At 43.4% G+C, this 18,509-nt stretch overlaps 1 protein-coding gene across 4 annotated transcripts in view; it reads left to right on the forward strand.

Moving 5' to 3' along the window:
- The window catches only part of PALLD (palladin, cytoskeletal associated protein), a 458,616-nt gene that overhangs the window by 68,207 nt on the left and 371,900 nt on the right, over window positions 1-18,509 (forward strand). The window contains exon 1 of one of the 4 annotated variants that reach the window (XM_070068274.2): window positions 11,554-11,689. The exons of the other annotated variants lie outside the window; for them this stretch is intronic. Within the exon in view, the coding sequence (XP_069924375.2) occupies window positions 11,670-11,689 (20 nt within the window). The 5' untranslated portion in view covers window positions 11,554-11,669. Of the gene's footprint in view, window positions 1-11,553; window positions 11,690-18,509 lie in introns of those variants that run through there. 4 annotated transcript variants of the gene reach the window in all.

The following is an 18,509-nucleotide window of genomic DNA, read 5'->3' on the forward strand; positions in this document are numbered from 1 at the left end:
ATGAGCTAGTCCATCTAAAATGGGGTCAGTTGTGAAACTTTACCTTTTACACACTTAATTCAGGAGGAACGCCAGGAGAAAGAACAAGCGTTACTACACTTCCTCCCTCCATTAATTAACAGGTATTTCCACGTAATAAGGGCATTCAAATTACATGCATTTGCTTAGCATTTATGTTTTTCTTAAAGATTTAATTTTTATTTGAAAGGCAGAGTTATAGAGAGAGGGAGAGACAGAGAGAGAGAAAGAGAGAGAGATCATCCATCCACTGACTCACTCTTCAAATGATTGCAACAGCAGGGGCTGGGCCAGGCAGACGTTAGGAGCTCCTGGCTCTCAGCTTTGGCTTTTGTCCAGCTCTGGCCATTGCGACTATTTGGGGAGTGAACCAAAAAAAACGAGAGAGGATCTCTCTTTCTGTCTGTCTGTTTCTCCCTCTCTCTGTAACTCTGTCTTTCAAATATAGGAATTTTTTTAAAAAAGCTGAAAGATTGGGTCAAGGATGATATAGATAATAAAACAAACAGAAACACAAATCCAGTGCTTTGTAACTTCAAACATCCTTTTCACTCTACCAAATTGCCTCCCAGCATGTCTAAGAGTTATGAAAAGAACATTCTTCCTATAGTGACCAGATGTCTATTCATTGTGTTTTCTGTTTCTTGCCCTTCATTAGGTAGTTTATATACACTATTTCTAGAGCCTCTGATATTTATGGGAGCAAACCAGTGCACAAAGCAGATAAGTCATACCTGAGATCTATTCAGTCAGTCACCCTTAAAGGATCCTAGGGGCAAACCTGTGTCCTAGGCCCTGGGGATGTAATAATTAATGAGACAGATTGGGTTGTTGCCATCAAGTTTATGTCCCTGCAAGAGGAAGAAGATAGCAAATACATAAACAGGTAAGGAAGCTATATGGCTTCAGATGATGTTACACGCTTGGAAAGTAACCAGGGAGTCAAGATTCCTGTAGCTTGTACGGACAGAGAAGGCCTCCCTGAGAAAGTTGTGCTCAGTGAAGAGGGAAGAGTTACCAGAAACAGGAAGCCATGGAGAAGGCCCTGAGATGGGAATGAAGTGGGAGAGGGCAGCGTTGCTGGAGTTGGAGGGCATGGAGGGCACCTTGAAAAGACTCACACCAAGTGGGGCCTTTCAGCCAGGCAGGGTCTCTTTTTCCAACCACAGTGGGAACCCATTTGCTGATCCCCTGATCCCAAAAGAGAACAGTGGTCTGCATTTGGTGTTCAGAAGACACGCATGGCTCCATGCTCTGTGTGGAGAGAGGGCTATAGGAGAGGCTGGTAAAGGAGAGGGAGGAGTCTAAGCAGGAAAGCAGGAGTGGCTTGTTGTAGCCAAGGAGATGGTGAAGAGCTGGATTCATATTCCATTTTAGAGGTCCATTTAGAGGTCACAGCTTGGTTGTGAGGCTTGATAGATAATAGAAGCAAACATGATTTGGAGTCTGAGCGATTGTGTGGATTTGTTAGTGGAAATGCGAACAGCTGCATGAACAAGTTTCACAGGCAGATGACTGAGAAGAGAGTTGGCGTCAAGTCTTCTTAGACTGTTTGCTGGAGCTTCCTACTAAGTGTCTGTCTGGCGATCTCAGAGCAGTTGTGCATACAAATCTGGATGTCGATGGAAAGGATGGCGCTGGAGAGAAAGGGTTGGGATGAGAAGATGTGAGGCAGTCAAAGCCTGGATCCTGGCAACGAGAGTAGGGGGTCCTGACGTTCTCCATCATTGAAGAACACATAGTTATAATGAGAAACATCAAGGTATCAGCTATCTCGCCATTAAACCGTTTCGTTTCCATGATTAAAGTCAAATCTCAGTAACATTGAGCACATTGAGAACCCCCCCAAATTATTGCCAATAAAATTATTTGTCATTTTTCCACTCAGCTTCTCCTTGTGTTAGTAATTTTAGTATGTGTCTTTTAAATGGATGTAGATTTTGTTGTATGAAGTTTCAGGAGGATAAAGCTCTCGTCCTCAGCAAAAGGGCACACGAGGGAGAAAGTTGGTGGAGTTCCGTGTTTTATATATACACGTGTAAGGCATTGTCGGAGATTCACCTGATGTAAGTACAAACCAAGGTCTTCCAGGAACGAGGTGCTCTCCACGATAGAATCTCCTTCCCAAGGGGCTGCTTTTCAGTCTCTTTCTACTGAAGTCCAAGAATTGTGGAGCTGCTCCCAAGTGCTGGGAAAGTAAATGTGGGCTTCAGTATGCTGGGGAAGATGAAAGTCTCGCTGTCCTGGAGCAGGGCATTGTCCCAGCTCAGGGGGAATTCACTCAGCAGTTGCTGAGATACCTGAGTGGGCATTCGCAGCTCTCTTGTTCAAATGCCAGTAAGCCCGTGTTTCTCACTGTCGTGAGGTTAGATAAGCCATAACCAATGCCCCAAGTGAGGGCATCTCCCCCCTCAGTCTACCATGTGTTTTAACATTTAATCTCTTTGTAATTTTCTATAAAAATAGAACTACTTATTCACTCATTTTTCTGACTTAGCAAGGATCTAAGTGGTATCTATGGCATAATACTGTTAGAGACAGACAGAAATACAAATGAAATCCACTACTGCTCTTCAAGAGCTTACAGATAAAATAATTTAAAATTGTGGATAGACTCACTGAAAGAGTATAGATAATATATATTCATATTATAGTACACTATATATTTATTTTATATATGTATAAACTAATTTCTCTAGGATCACAAGAGCATTTATGTAATTATTAACTTTGGGTCTGAATCTTCATGTTTTTAGAGAAAATCACTACATATTAAGTCATAGGTCTCTTGAATATTGAAAAGCACATCCTTTCTCATTTCCTTTGCTCCCATACAAAGGGCACACATTTTCCTAGAGCCAGTATTGTATTACCCTTGAGAAAACTTGAGTTCATCACTTTTTTTTTCTGACCAATGCCATCAATGTAAGTGACTATTCCTGCTACAACTCATGTTCATTAAATAGGCATCCATCGAGTGGTTATCAGAAGCTCATTAGACATGGCAGTCGATTCTGAGGGTACTGCAGGGGATTTTGGAGACCCATTCCTGTCCTTTTGACACAAGTAATTATGCATGGAGCAAGAGCTCTGCCGAGGTAGAGGAAGAGGGAGATGCAACTCCCAAGCTGAGACCTGAAGGAGACCTGGAGGTAAGCAGAGAAGACATCCCAGGGCAAGCCAGCCCCAGGTGGGAAACCAAGAGGTGAGGAAGGACGCAGCGCATCCGCTCAGCAACAGCTGTCCAGCCTGACAGAAGCAGGTCGAGCTCCAGATGGCCAGGGCGGAGGGAAGCCAGCAGCAGGACGGCCTCCGGCGGGAAAGCACATGTTCAGGCTTCAGCGCGGTGGAGACCATTTCTAGAACCAAGATTCTGTTGTCCCACAGTATTTCCAGGTGGTTAGTAGATGGAGTATGTGACCTCGTCATTGTCACCCTACGTCATGAAAGAAAGAAAAGTTCATGGAAGAGTATCTCATTTAAATTGAAGGGAAAAGCCAATTCCTTTTTCTATTTTTAAGACAGAGCCTTGAGAAAAGTTTGTCTTCAAAGTCTAGTAAGATGATGTTGATGTTTGTTGCAGAGCCAGTGTATTTGTTATGGTATAGTGGATTTCTTTCTCTTCCTTAAAATACTCATAAACCTCTGATCTGTCCTGTGACCAAATTCTAGATGCAAAGAAAGTATCTTGATCATAATAGTGTGAAACAGATCAAAGATAATGTAAGAGAAAGGATATGATCTCCTGGCATTTAGCTAATCTCTTTGGACAGCAGCAAACAGAAAATTTTCTCTAGGAGCGCTGGAGTATCAGTCACTAAAAAGTAATATATTTTTGGCCGGTGCGGCTCACTTGGGTAATTCTCCGCCTGCGGTGCCGGTACCCTGGGTTCTAGTCCCGGTTGGGGCGCTGGTTCTGTCCCGGTTGCTGCTTTTCCAGTCCAGCTCTCTGCTGTGGCCCGGGAGTGAAGTGGAGGATGGCCCAAGTCCTTGGGCCCTGCACCCACATGGAAGACCAGGAGAAGCTCCTGGCTCCTGGCTTCAGATCGGCGCAACGCTCAGGCTGTAGCAGCCATTTGGGGGGTGAACCAATGGAAAAGGAAGACCTTTCTCTCTGTCTCTCTCTCACTGTCTAACTCTGCCTGTCAAAAAAAAAAAGTAATATATTTTTAGACACATCGAATTCGGCTTGCATTCTTTTCTAGATTTACACCTTGTTATAAAGAACAAAGTTGTTCTGGATTTTCAGAAGGAGACGCTTATCTGTAACTATCAATACCAAGTTTTGCATTTTGAAAATCATATTGATTCATAAGTCCATGAAGATATAAACATGTTCTATATAACAAGCACATGGTTCTTCAGCATGTTTCTTTTTTTGGTGGCACGAGCATTACCAATCTCCTTGTCCTTGAACAGACTTTCTCTTAACCAGGTATCACAAGGAAACTGCACGTTGTTAGAAGCATTGGGATCATGGTGTGTCTTTTTATGGGCACAGTCAAGGCTGTCTGGACAGCTTGGATTGGCCAGGCTCAGTGGAGATGAGCAGGTGCACTGAGGGTGGGGATACACCAGATTGCTCCTTGGGAGCTCCTCCAGAGAGTCTTTTTTTTTTTTTTTTTTTTTTTTTTTGACAGGCAGAGTGGACAGTGAGAGAGAGAGACAGAGAGAAAGGTCTTCCTTTGCCGTTGGTTCACCCTCCAATGGCCGCCGCGGCCGGCGCGCTGCGGCCGGCGCACCACGCTGATCCGATGGCAGGAGCCAGGAGCCAGGTGCTTTTCCTGGTCTCCCATGGGGTGCAGGGCCCAAGCACCTGGGCCATCTTCCACTGCACTCCCTGGCCACAGCAGAGGGCTGGCCTGGAAGAGGGGCAACCGGGACAGAATCCGGCACCCCGACCAGGACTAGAACCCGGTGTGCCGGGGCCGCTAGGCAGAGGATTAGCCTAGTGAGCCGCGGCGCCGGCCTCAGAGAGTGTTTTATCTTAACCGGGGAGGCCACCCAGAAAGGCGAGAACCACACTGTGCTCTTTCTACCTAGGAGCATTTGTTCCATCACTTGACCTTGAGTTGCCCTTGCAGCTCCACTGTAAAACAGCCAAACTTTAGTAACATCATGTGGTTCTAAGATTTTTAAGTTCCAGACATATTTTTTATGTTTTTATAACATGTCAGAAATGTACCCATTGAGCTGTCCATTGAGGTCCTTTTCAATTATCTACAAACTTTTTCAATTTAATATTTAAAAACTCTCCAGATGGAAGTTGAAATTCCTCGGTAGCCTAGTGAAGAATCTAAAGCGCCATGGTGGGGCGGGCACTTGGTGCAGAAGGCAAGATGCTGCTGGGGACGCCCACGTCTTACTCAGAGTGCCTGGATTCCTCCCAGAGTGTGCATTAGCAGGAGAGGGGGGAGGGAGGGAGGGAGGGAGGAGAGGGGAATTGAGTGTGTCCACTACTCCCAACTCAAGCCTCTACTCCCAATTCAAGCTCCTGCTGAAGCACACTCTGAGAGGAAGCAGATGATGGCTCAAGTACTTGAGTCCCTGCCGCCTACAACGGAGACTCGGATTGAGTTGCAGATGCCCGGCTTTGGCCTGGCTCAGCCCCAGCAGTTGTAGGCATTCGGGGAGTAAACAAGCAGATGAAAGATCTCTCATTCTCTCTATCTCTCTGCTTTTCACGTAAATAATAATAGTAATAAAATATAATTGGTATGTGCCAAATAAAAATAAAAATATTTTTAAAAAAATAAAGCATGAGGGGATGATGCTGTGGTGTAGTAGGCTAAGCCTCCGCCTGTGGCACTGGCATCCCATATGGGCACCAGTTCCAGTCCCGGCTGCTCCACTTCCAACCTAGCTCTCTGCTATGGCCCAGGAAAGCAGTAGATGATGGCCCAAGTCCTTGGGCCCCTGCACCCATGTGAGAGACCTAGAAGAAAGTCCTAGTTCTTGGCTTTAGATCAGCCCAGCTCTGGCCATTGCAGCCATTTGGGGAGTGAACCAGCAGATGGAAGACCTCTTTCTCTCTCTCTGCTTCTCTCTGTCTGGGACTCTACCTCTCAAAGACATAAATAAGATCTTTAAAAAAAAAATAAAAAGTCTGCTCCAGTCCTCACAATTTCCATTTAAAATAATAAACAAATAAAGCACCAGGGTCCTTTCAACTCTATGAGAAATTTTGGGAAGCCATTATTATGAATATATTATGTCATTAATAACCAATAAGTAGATATAGAGCAAAAAATTCACTGGACTTTGTCTACTTAGTGATAAAGGGAAAATTAGGGATACACAGGTAATTTTAATCACGGTTAATAATCTGCCATGTGATCCAGCAATCCCACTACTGGGCATCTACACACAAAGCATGAACTTACTCTATCAAAGAGATGCCTGCTCCACCGTGTTGATAGCAGCACTGTTCACATAGTCAAAGTATGGAACTGACCAATGTGTCTATCATCAGATGAACAGATAAAGAAAAGGTGGTGTACAAACACGCACACGCCGCACACACAGAGGAATACTGCTCAGCTATGAAAGGATGAAATCCTGTCATTTGCAGCAAGATGGATGGAACTGGAGGCCACCATGCAGAGTGCGATCAGCCAGACACTGAGGGAAAAATACTGTGTTCTCCCTCACATGTGAGAGTGGTAAAAGGAGTTTGGATTAAAAAAGTAGGGGAAGCTGGGTATTGTTCATTAATTGTGACAAATACAGTAATATGAGATGCCAATAAGGGAAGTGGGGTGAGGGGTATGTGAGAACTCAATGTATCACTACTTCACAATTACAGATTACAATAAAATAAGGTTTAAGAAATTTCAATAGAGCAGACCTACACAAATCTCTCACTCCCAACTCTCAAGGAAAATGTAAACCTTATACCAGTGATATCTGTGTCCGCTCAGTCTGCAGCTTTGAGAGGGACGCTCGTATTGTGCTTGTGCTGTCTAATTCTAAAATGTTTTGCGGGTTGCATCTTTACAGGCATTACATTAAATCTTTCCATTTTAAAAATCTTCATTTTTTAATTTTCTTTTCTTTTTTTTTTTTTTTTTTTTTTGACAGGCAGAGTGGACAGTGAGAGAGAGAGACAGAGAGAAAGGTCTTCCTTTGCCGTTGGTTCACCCTCCAGTGGCCGCCGCGGCCGGCGCGCTGCGGCCGGCGCACCACGCTGATCCGATGGCAGGAGCCAGGAGCCAGGTGCTTTTCCTGGTCTCCCATGGGGTGCAGGGCCCAAGCACCTGGGCCATCCTCCACTGCACTCCCTGGCCACAGCAGAGAGCTGGCCTGGAAGAGGGGCAACCGGGACAGAATCCGGCACCCCGACCAGGACTAGAACCCGGTGTGCCGGGGCCGCTAGGCGGAGGATTAGCCTAGTGAGCCGCGGCACCGGCCTTTATTTTCTTTTTAAAGATTTACATATTTATTTGAAAGTCAGAGTCACATGGAGAGAGAAGAGGAGGCAGAGGCAGAGGGAGAGGCAGAGAGAGACTCTTCCATCAGCTGGTTCACTCCCCAGATGGCCGTAACGGCTAGAGCGGCACCGATTGGAAGCCAGGAGCCAGGAGCTTCTTCTGAGTCTCCCATATATTTGCAAGGGCCCAAGCACTGCTTTCCCAGGCCATAGCAGAGAGCTGGATGGGAAGTGGAGCAGTCAGGGATGCTGGCATTGCAGGCAGCAGCTTTACCCACTACACCAACAGTGCCAGCCCTCTGAATCTCATTTTTTAAGCTTCCACATTTCACACACACTGAAAATTATGAGGATTAGCATTTGCTCAGAAATTTGACTCAATTTGGTCAGTTTAATCATGTGGCAATATGTACATGACTGACATTGTACTGCACAGATTCTCTCTCTCTCTCTCTCATTGCCCCTCTTCCCCAAACCCTGGATTTTAGATAGTATTCCCCACACCCACCATACTTTGTGGAAATTCTTATGTAATTTTAAAAATATGGTGAAGAGAGAAAGATGCATGTGTTTTTATACAGAGTAGAATGAAGAACAAAAGAAAAACAAAGCACCGTTGTGGAGTCCTCCAGATCTCCTTGTGAGCTGGGACTGTGATCTTGATGCCTCTGCTCACTCATCCACATTCCCCCACAGAGGCTGCTTGCCTGCCCTTCCAGACTCCACCTGACCCTCCCACAGAGCTCACAGCCCCCTCCCTCCCCCGTCCCTCCCTCCCTTCCTTCCTTTCCTCCTTCCTTCCTTCCTCTCTCCCTCCCTTCCTTCCTTCCTGCTTTCCTTCCACCCTTCTGTCTTTCCATCCTTTTTTAAATATTTTATTTATTTATTTGAGTGGCAGAATTACAGGGAAAAAGAGACACAGAGAGAGGTCTTCCTTCCACTGGTTCACTCCCCAAATGGCCCCAAGGGCTGGAGCTGCACCAATCTGAAGCCAGGAGCCAAGAGCTTCTTCTGAGTCTCCCACATAGGTGCAGTGGCCCAAGCACTTGGGCCATCTTCGGCTGCCTTTTAAGGCCATGGCAGAGAGCTGGTTCAGAAGAGGAGCAGCCAGGACCTGAATTAGCTTCCCATATGGGATGCCGGCACCGCAGGTGGAGGCTTAGCCTACTGTGCCACAGTGCCTGCCCCCTGTGTCTTTCATCTGTACTTTTGTTCTCAGCTGAGCCCTTGGATGTCGCCATGTCCTTTCTGTAGCAATGCTCAGTAGCCCAACAGCTGCAATGGAAGCTGGATGTCACCACTGAAGAGGGAAAATGGAACAATAATCAAACACGTTAATAACTTTTGGGGTGGGGTGCTGGAGTTCCCTTGCTATTTGGAGACAGATATAAGTTTGATTTCAGAAATGAAGATAGGATGTAATTGTGTTTTTTCCATCAAATATCACTTCAAAAATTTACATGCTATGGCCAATGGTGAATGAACACATAGTTGTAAATTGGGGCTGTGATAAAAATACAAAGAAAGTATACATAAGGAAGACAGGTTTTGACATCTGTAGCAGCGAGTTGCTTTAAAAATACTGCATAAGCGTTCTATTTATACATACATAACTTATGCCACAATCAGGTGTGGATGCATCCGTGTATAGCTTTAAATGACGGCGTCAATTCAACGAGGAAGCTAGGCTCACTGCTTCCCTGAACAGGACTGCCTCTCCGCAGCTGGAATCCTGCGTGCCCTTCCTACATCAGCTTAATGAACTGAATTCTCCTGCAGCATACCTAGTTAATGACTCTTTCTTTTGCTACTTAAAAGCACATAGGCTGTTTAAAAAACAAATGTTTGCAAGTGCTATTACCATGCAGGAAAGACTTTACTCCTTCATATGCATCACATACTCTAACAATTCCACTCAAAATATGAAAGGTCTTCACGAATATGCAACATTTATGCAAATTTATGGAAAAAGGCTATGTATGGATTTCAAATTTTTTCCACCAAAATAAACTTGTCTTTTAAATCTAAAGAAACTTGAGAAATTCTAGAGTAGAACACCAAAAGTATCCTACATATTAAATAACTTATTCCATTTTTCCTTTATTATGGAACACACTAAGATCATTGCTAAAAGCTATTTACAAAGATGCATTGAATATGCTTGCTTTCATGTGCCTTTGTCATTACATGAAGTTAAAGTCAGGATCTGAATAGTCTTCCCTTCATATAATCCCACAAAAATGCACACAGTCAGGATGATTTGAAAAAAATAGTAGGGTGTTTCTCTAAATACAAAAAGAAAAACATCTGTCTTTGACTTTTTTTTAAACTCTGCCTAAATTGGCATGTGCTTTACATTAGTCTGTATTGTTCAAACTTGCACACATTTCATTCCGTGTGCTCATGCAGAGTGTCATTAGGGGCTACATGTGTGTAGGGAGACCTGTCAAACCCAAAGGGATTCATTCAGAATTTGGGGGAAGTTTCCTAAAGTAAATCTCCACTTTAATACACACATATATGCATATGTATATATATATATATGTATGTTAGATATGTGTATAAATACATGTATACTATATATGTATACATATTATATATGTATATTATAAGCCTAGGCCGGTGTTGTGGCATATCAGGTAAAGCCACCAGCTGTAATGCCTGTCCCCTATATGCATGTTGGTTTGAGTCCTAGCTGCTTCACTTCTGACCCAGCTCCCTGCTAATGCCCTAGGAAAAGCAGTAGAAGATGGCCCAGGTGCATGGGCCCCTGCCACCCACATGGGAGACCTGGATGAAGCTCCTGGCTGCTGGCTTCGGCCTGGCACAGCCCTGGACGTTACAGCAATATGGGGAGTGAATCAGTAGTTAAAAGATCTTCCCTTCTCGGCCAGCGCCGCAGCTCAATAGGCTAATCTTCCGCCTTGCGGTGCCGGCACACCGGGTTCTAATCCTGGTCTGGGTGCCGGATTATGTCCCGGTTGCCCCTCTTCCAGGCCAGCTCTCTGCTGTGGCCCGGGAGTGCAGTGGAGGATGGCCCAAGTGCTTGGGCCCTGCACCCCATGGGAGACCAGGAGGAAGCACCTGGCTCCTGGCTTCGGATCAGCACAGTGCGCCGTCCGCAGCGGCCATTGGGGGATGAACCAATGGAAAAGGAAGACCTTTCTCTCTCTCTCTCTCTCTCTGTCCACTCTACCTGTCAAAAAAAACAAAAAAAACAAAAAAAACAAAAAAAAAAAAACTCCCCTTCTCTTTCTGTAACTGCCTTTCAGAGAATAAATTTTTAAAATAGTAATATGTATATACATATGCGTATCTACATGTAAATGGAAATATGGGGGAGGTGAGTTAGTCTATATTTCCAGTCATAGTGTCCTTTTAAAGAAAACATCTGGGGCTGGCACTGTGGTGTAGGGGGTAAAGCCACTGCCTGCAATGCTAATATCCCATATATGTACCAGTTCGAGTCCTGGCTCCTCCATTTCTGATCCAGCTCCCTGCTAAAGCACCTGGGAAAGTGGCTGAAGATGGCCCAAATTCTTGGGCCTCTGCACCCGCATGGGAGACCTGGATGAAGCTCCCGGCTCCTGGCTTTGGCCTGACCCAGCCCTGACTGTTGTGGCCATTTGGAAGTGAACCAGCAAACAGAAGATCCCTCTCTCCCTCCGTACCTCTGTCTTTTAAATAAATTAGCTAATACATTTTTTTTTAATGTAAAGGTGATTTTCTTACATGTGTGTTCCTGAAGAGGGGACATCTAATTTAAAAATAAACACGGTAGTGATCAGCTCTTGGTTTACTTTCTGCAACAGCTGTGAAAATTCAGAGCGTGGCAGAGAAATGTAGCAGTTCTACAGTTTGTCCTCAAAGAAGACGTCTCTGTACCTACCTTAATGGAATCTTATCAGCAAGCCCATTCACGTGAACAATAGCCGCTCTTATCTGCAAAGGCCAGGTTCAGGCTTATTAGTGAAGTGAGTTGGCAGCTGCTCCTCTCTGCATAGCAACTGGGCAAATATTGTTGCAGGCCAGTGAGTGGCCAGTGAGCACCACGCCCGCCTGCCCGCCTGCCCGTGCTGTCGAATCTTCTCAATACAAGTAGTGTCAGCGTGAACAACCTCTTTCCCTCTGGCTCCTCTTCATTCACAGTGCATCTGTAGCATTTCAAGAGTGTGATCTCATCTACAGACTGTAAATACTGGGGGACTTTTATGAAGGGAAAATGCTTCCAGAACAGCTTAGGTAGGCCCTTTCATTGTATACTTGCGCTGTTTGAAAAGTATTGTGATCTCAGTATGTTTGTTCTGGGTATTGCTAAATGTTAGTGTGTATATCCGTCATAACAGTGATGTTAACTACTCTGCAAAGGTCGAGCAGAGTTAAAATCGGGCAGGATGCATGTGTTCCAATCACTTAATGAACGGATGAGGACCCTTGTTGGGAAAATGGTGGCGCGAGCTGGGGAATCGGGTAGTGTGGCACATGGAGAATCACACTCAGAGCCGGCCCCCACGGGGCGTAGCTGGAGCGTGGTAGACACTGACCACAGCCTTCCTGAACTCTTCTGCTGCCTAGATTCTTCTCTTAAAGAGGAGAAAGATTGATGACATTGTCACGTGAGGGTAACGGCGGAGAAGAGCTGTTGAGAACACAGTCAGGGGCCAAAGGGCCTGCAACTGCAGAGGAGCCGCCTCGGGAGCCAGATGCTCAGAGTGCAAGGCCGACCCTGCTTCCTGTGTCTTCCCTCCGCCTTGTGCTCTTTGCCTCGTTTTATGAGGCTGGCAAGTGTGGAAGCCTCGGAGTCTCCTGTAAATGTTTATTGTTACAGTTCAACAGGGAGCTGGGGCTTCAAATGACCTCCTCTGCATGCAATAACCTTGGTTATTTACCGACTGCAAAGCAAACAACTTGCCTTAATGGCAAAGGTTTTAATGCAGTGTATTGCGAAGTTTACTAATAGAAAATCTTTCCATGATTTTCTCTGTATTCAACAGATAGGTTTTATTTCAAATCAAATTGGCACTGCCTTTGTTAATGTGGAGATGGTCAGGATTTTTTTTTTAGCCCAGAGAAAATTCCCCACAAATGCAAACTCATTCTGGCCACCTAAGAATTTTGTCATAGAAGCAGCATGCTTGCTTTCCCCTGTGGGTTTTAAAACTTGGCCACAGGGTATTTTTAAGTTGGCAGCGTAATACCTTTTAGACAGGACTTTAGGATTCTGCTTAATTGAGTGCAGAAGGTTAACAAAAGTGCCAATGTTCCTTAAAAACAAAAAGCAAAAATGCTCTGTAGACCTAAAGCTAATGCTAAATGTTTGATTAAATTGCCAATTGCATTTTTTCCATGTTTATCTTCTGAGATAGGAATAAAATTAAAGTGTGTTGCCATAGCAACCTCTGTAACATTTTATGAGACAAAAGATCCTTTTTTTCCACACAAAGATCCAAGCCAGAAGCATTATCCATTAAGGAAAGCAAATAAGGCTAGAGGGACATATTTTTTACAGTCATATTATGGAAATACTACAGCTCCAGCGGCCTGAGGTCAGATCGTGAAACACAGCTGCTTGCATTCATTTCTGTCCTGGATTGACACGCCCGCTGAAGTCCTGACTACTGGGCAGTGCTTACCACCAACATACCTCACATTGGGAAACTTTTCTCCCATCCGTGTTTCTTCTTGAATCGCATTCTAGGGATGACAAAGCAGTGCATGTAAAGTATGCCTGTGAAGCATGTGTGTAGGCTGTTTTATGATCTTGATTTTTATTCTCTAGAGCTTATTTCTTTGGCTCTCTTTTTTTGACAATAATGGCAGAGTTGTCATCTGAAGAAAGAAACACAGTGAGTTTAAAACCTTTGGGGCCATGAACTTACTTTGCACTTTTCCTAACCACTCCGCCTTCCTTACCATTCATTTGTATTTCTCCATCCTCCCTGTTATTACTATTGCTACCTCTTTTCCTTTTGGTTCATTTATTTCACATCACATGCACTAAATGCTTAAGCAGTTGATTTGCCTGTTTATTCGATGTACAATTCTGTGAACTCTAAGTATGAGATTCTAGCTGGATCTGTTTTATAACTGAGAACTCATTCTCTCCCTGACCTTAAGCACAATCTGCAAATTATCATTCAGATTTATCCACTTCGATGGTTGGCTCACTGCTATAAACATTGGGCTGATATTTACATAACTATCCTCCATTCAATTAGTAACTTTTAGGTATCTCTAAAAAAGCTATGTGTACAAAAATCTAATGACAATCTCTGAACTCATTGAAATTCTAATTGACTCCCAAAGTGTAACTTTCTTTTCACGGATCCAGAATTTTTAGTTCATTTTTTTCTCCTGATTATCTGCTGGCAGTTTTCTGCATTCTTTAGGAGACTGATTATATAGGGCAGAATGCAATTTTTTAGAAAGAAAATAGAAAAGATTTATTTATTTATTTGAAAGGTGGAGTGACAGAGACAGAGAGAGACATCTTCCATTTGCTGGTTCACTCCCCAAATGGCTGCAACAACAGTGGCCCGGCCAGTTTATGATGCAGAGCCAGGAACCCCATCTGGGTCTCCCACATTCAAGTACTTGAACCATCAGCTCTTGTTCCCCAGGCGCATCAGCAGGGAGCTAGAATGAAAGTGGAGTAACAGGGACTCAACCAGCACTCTGATGTGAGATGCAGATGTCCCAAGTGGCAGTTGCAATCCACTGTACCACAACATCAGCCTCTGCGAGACTCTTGGAGCAGATTTCATGCCACACACAATGCCAACCATCAACAATTGCTAGTTGAGTATATTGCTTAAAATTTCTTCAGCAGGTTTTAAACCTGGAGAGAAACTAATGCTTTGATACATTCTATATCCATTGGAGAATATTCCAAAAGTACTGAGTTACAGTACCTTAGCTTAAAAGAAATATCAGTGCCAGCCTAAGTAAACACTCAAGAAATATTAGTGAGGGAAAGAATGAGTAAGGGAATGAATAAGTGATTGAATATTCAATCTGCCTCAAAAAACCTCCCCTACAGCACACCCATGTTCAGGAGTATATGCCCAATAGTCAAAATGTGGAAGCAAGCCAAGGATCTGTGAACAGATGAAGGGGTAAACCAAATGTAGTATATTGTTACAATGGAAAATATTCAGCCATAAAATAGACAGGAGGCCTGGTGTTGTGGTACAGTGGGTTAAGCTACCACTTAACAATGTCAGCCTCCCATATGGGCACCAGTTCAAGTCGCAGCAGCTCCATTTCCAATCCAGCTCCCTGCTGATGTGCCTGATAAAGCAGCAGAAGATGATCCAGGTGCTTGGGGCCCTGCTACCCACGTGGAAGATTTGAATGGAGTCTCCTGGCTTCAGCCTGGCCCAGCCCTGGCCATTGTAGCCATTTGGAGAGTGAATCAACAGATGCAAGATCTCTCTCTCTGTCATTCCCTCTCTCTGCAATTCTGCCTTTTAAATAAATAAATATTTTTTTAAAAAGAAGACATTATGACACAGGTTATAACTTGGATGACTTTGAGGATATTATGCTACATAAAATGAGAAAGCCATAAAAGGACAAATACTGTATGACCCCACTTCCATGAGGTACCTAGAGTGGTGAATTCATAGAGACAGAAAGTAGAGTGGCTGTGGTCTGGACTGAGCTGTTAATGACAGATAACTAATTCCAGAACTTCAGATTGGGAAAGTGAAGGAAGTCTAGAGATGGTTGGTGGGGACAGTGGAAAAACAACATGAATGTGCTAACCACCACCATATGAGGGAGTCTTTAAAAAAGTTCTTGGGAAATGCTCATTATATTTTATTTTATTTTTCCCACCAATTTTTCAGAGGATCACAATACACTTAAATATAGTTAAAATGGTCAATTTTATGTTGTACATATTTACCATAATTACAAAATCTATCTAAAAGAATATTTCGTTAAGTAAAGGAAGAACAAATTGTGCATCAGTATGGTTAACTCAAGGAATAGTCTGGCGCTGAAGTCATAGAAGTTTCTTCAAGAACTGAAGCAATAGAAGCTTAAAGTATGAAGAGAAAGACCCTGCTCACTTAAAAGTGGTCTTCCCATCCTTTTACACAGCTCTCCACACAGTTGTGTGGACACAATTCTCTCAATTTGCCGATGAATTCTCCCAGTGCATTTGTCCCTTCCATCTGTTTGTCATCATCACCATTATAACCACAGTTTTTGGTATAATGGTTCAACACTTAGCATAATCCAGGTACTCCAATAATCCCATGAAGTGGATACATTTGCCAGATATGGGATGGTTGATTAATGAGGAAAACTAGCATATGAACTGCATCTTTTCTCCTTGTGTGCTTCGTATAGTGTTCAGAATAGCTTTTTTTTTGTTTTAAGATTTTAATTACTTGATATGCAGAGTGACAGAGAGAGAGAGAAAGAGAGGGCTTCCATCCATTGGTTCACTCCCCAAATGGCCACAGTAGCCAGGGCTGGTCTGGGCCAAAGCCTAGAAGTCCATCCAGGTCTCCCATGTGAGTGGCAGGAGTACTTAGGCCATCATCCACTGCTTTCCCAGGCACATTAGCAGGGAGCTGGATTGGAAGAAGAGTAGCCGGGACTCAAATTGGTGATCCAATATGGGCCCGCTATGCCACAACACAGAACCCCAGGATGGCTTTTTTAAAATGTGAATCTGATGATGACATTAGCCTACTTGTATCTCTCCAAAGGCTTCTAATTTAATTTAGAACAAGATCCGCTCTCCCAGTACACTGACTTTGCTCTCTGCAGCCCCCATTTCTTAAGATTTCTAAGCACAGGAAAACTTAAGACCTGTGCATTTCCGGTTACTCCTGCTTGGAGTATTTTTTCCCCTGAGTTCTCTTCTGATGTTCAGAAGTCTCAGCTCCAAAGTCAAAATCTCAGTAAGTCCTGCTCTGAACACTCAACCTGAAGATCCCTCTTCCACCCCATTTCTTTCCATCCTATTGCTTTGCTTCATTAATTGTACAGCCTTTATCACTATCTGCAATTTTTTAACTTATTTGTCTATTTATTTGTTGACTGTCTCCTGTCATAGATCTTCAGCTCCTTTATAACTAGGAGTTTGTAGTTCCCAAAGCTATACCCTCAGTGACTAAAATAACACATAACATATAATATGGATGTATCAATTAATAGATGGATGGATGGAAGGTAGGATGGATGTTGAGTGGATGGATGGATGGCTAAGAAGATTGACGGTAATGTAATTAAGTATAACCCAAACACCCTTTGGGCCTTTGTTGATGAGAAGAAGGACAATAAATCTGCAACTACAGTTCATAGAGATGAGTGCTATGATTAAAACGTGCAGAGAGTTTCAAGACAACATGGGAAGTTGAGAAAGAACCACCTCAAGCTGGGAAGGTTAGAGAGGGCTCCTTAGAGAAAATCATGCTTATAGGAGGCTCTCTTTTCTAAGATCTGCTCATTTTGCAGTGAGAAATCATAAATGTACCCTTCCTAAATTGTATGAAAGCAGCATAGATAGCATTATTGGTGTAGTGACCTGAGACCATGTTTAAGTGCTCAAGACTATGGACATTGTGATCTCTTATTCTCGTCTACGGAATACCATCTTTTATGTTTGGATCTTCTACTTAAAGGAAAAACAATTTCTGGGAAGTACTCTTTGTTTCTTTATGGTTTATCTCTGTGCCAGGATGGCTGCATTTTTGGATGATCTGTGCCACATCTTGCTTTCATACTCTTATTGATATTGTCATGGTGCTTAATTAAGCATAATGCTGGCATAAACAATAGAACCATGGAATGCTGGAGATAATAAAAAGGGCATGTTGAGAAACATCAGACATTTGCTGCATTGTTTAAAGCATGATTTATATAAAACCTGCTAAAGTCAGAGATTTTTTTAAAATTGTTTTGAATCACCTAAGTCCCTTCTTGCTTCTAGTGATACAATGGATCAATAGCTAGCTATAAAAATTGTGTTTTATAAGACACTTAAATGGATACATTTCTATGTTTGTAACTGTTCAACCTCTTGCTTAAAATGTTCCAGTGGCTACTTATGGGTCTTTCTCATTATTCTCACCTTTTTCAAATCCATATTCAAACTGCTATTAGGCCAGGGGTTGTAAGAACTGATCATTCCAGACATATATAATACACGGTGTCATAATATGGCAAAATTATCTTCTGATTATGCCTGTTTGCCTAATGGGCTGTATGCTCCTTGGGAGAAAGCACTATCTTTTTTTTTAAGATTATTTATTTAATTATTTGACAGGTAAAGTTACAGACAGTGAGAGGGAGAGACAGAGAGAAAGGTCTTCCTTCCGTTGGTTCACCCCCTCAAATGGCTGCTACGGCCGGAGCTACACCAACCCGAAGCCAGGAGCCAGGTGCTTCTTCCTGGTCTCCCATGCGGGTGCAGGGGCCCAAGCACTTGGGTCATCCTCCACTGCCTTCCTGGGCCACACCAGAGAGCTAGACTGGAAGAGGAGCAACCAGGACTAGAACCCGGCGCCCATATGGGATTCCGGAGATGGAGGATTAGCCAAGTGAACCCTGGTGCTGGCCTGAAAGCACTATCTTTTAATCTTCAAATTCTTATTATCTAAAATTGTCTAATTTGTGACAGGTGCTCAACAGTTGAATGAATTATTCCTTAAAGTGTTCTTATCATTAACTCTCCCATTTATATAACTGGTGGAAAACCACCATTCTTTTGTCCTGAATTTGAGCTTCGGATTGACAACATTTCAAGGAACGCATCAGATACCACAGAGAGCTAATAACATGGTGGCCTTGTCACAGATGCACTGAAGAATCAGAAAGAAACTGCTAAAGTTCTAGAATGTACCCACCACTGACTCACTTTAAAAGGAGGAATCAACGGTCACCAGCATTTCCTTACCTGACTTGTCTTGACTGTTGTATATGCTATTATTTTAACATCTCGGATTAAAAGCTTACCTAGCTCTTGAGACACTAGTTAATGACTCTTAATGACCGTGGCTGTGAAACAGGCTTCTGCCACCAGTGAATCTCCTTGCCTTGTGTC

The sequence above is a fragment of the Oryctolagus cuniculus genome, chromosome 2 (assembly GCF_051225735.1).
Source record: "Oryctolagus cuniculus isolate XC-2025 breed Fujian yellow rabbit chromosome 2, ASM5122573v1, whole genome shotgun sequence".
Taxonomy (NCBI): domain Eukaryota; kingdom Metazoa; phylum Chordata; class Mammalia; order Lagomorpha; family Leporidae; genus Oryctolagus; species Oryctolagus cuniculus.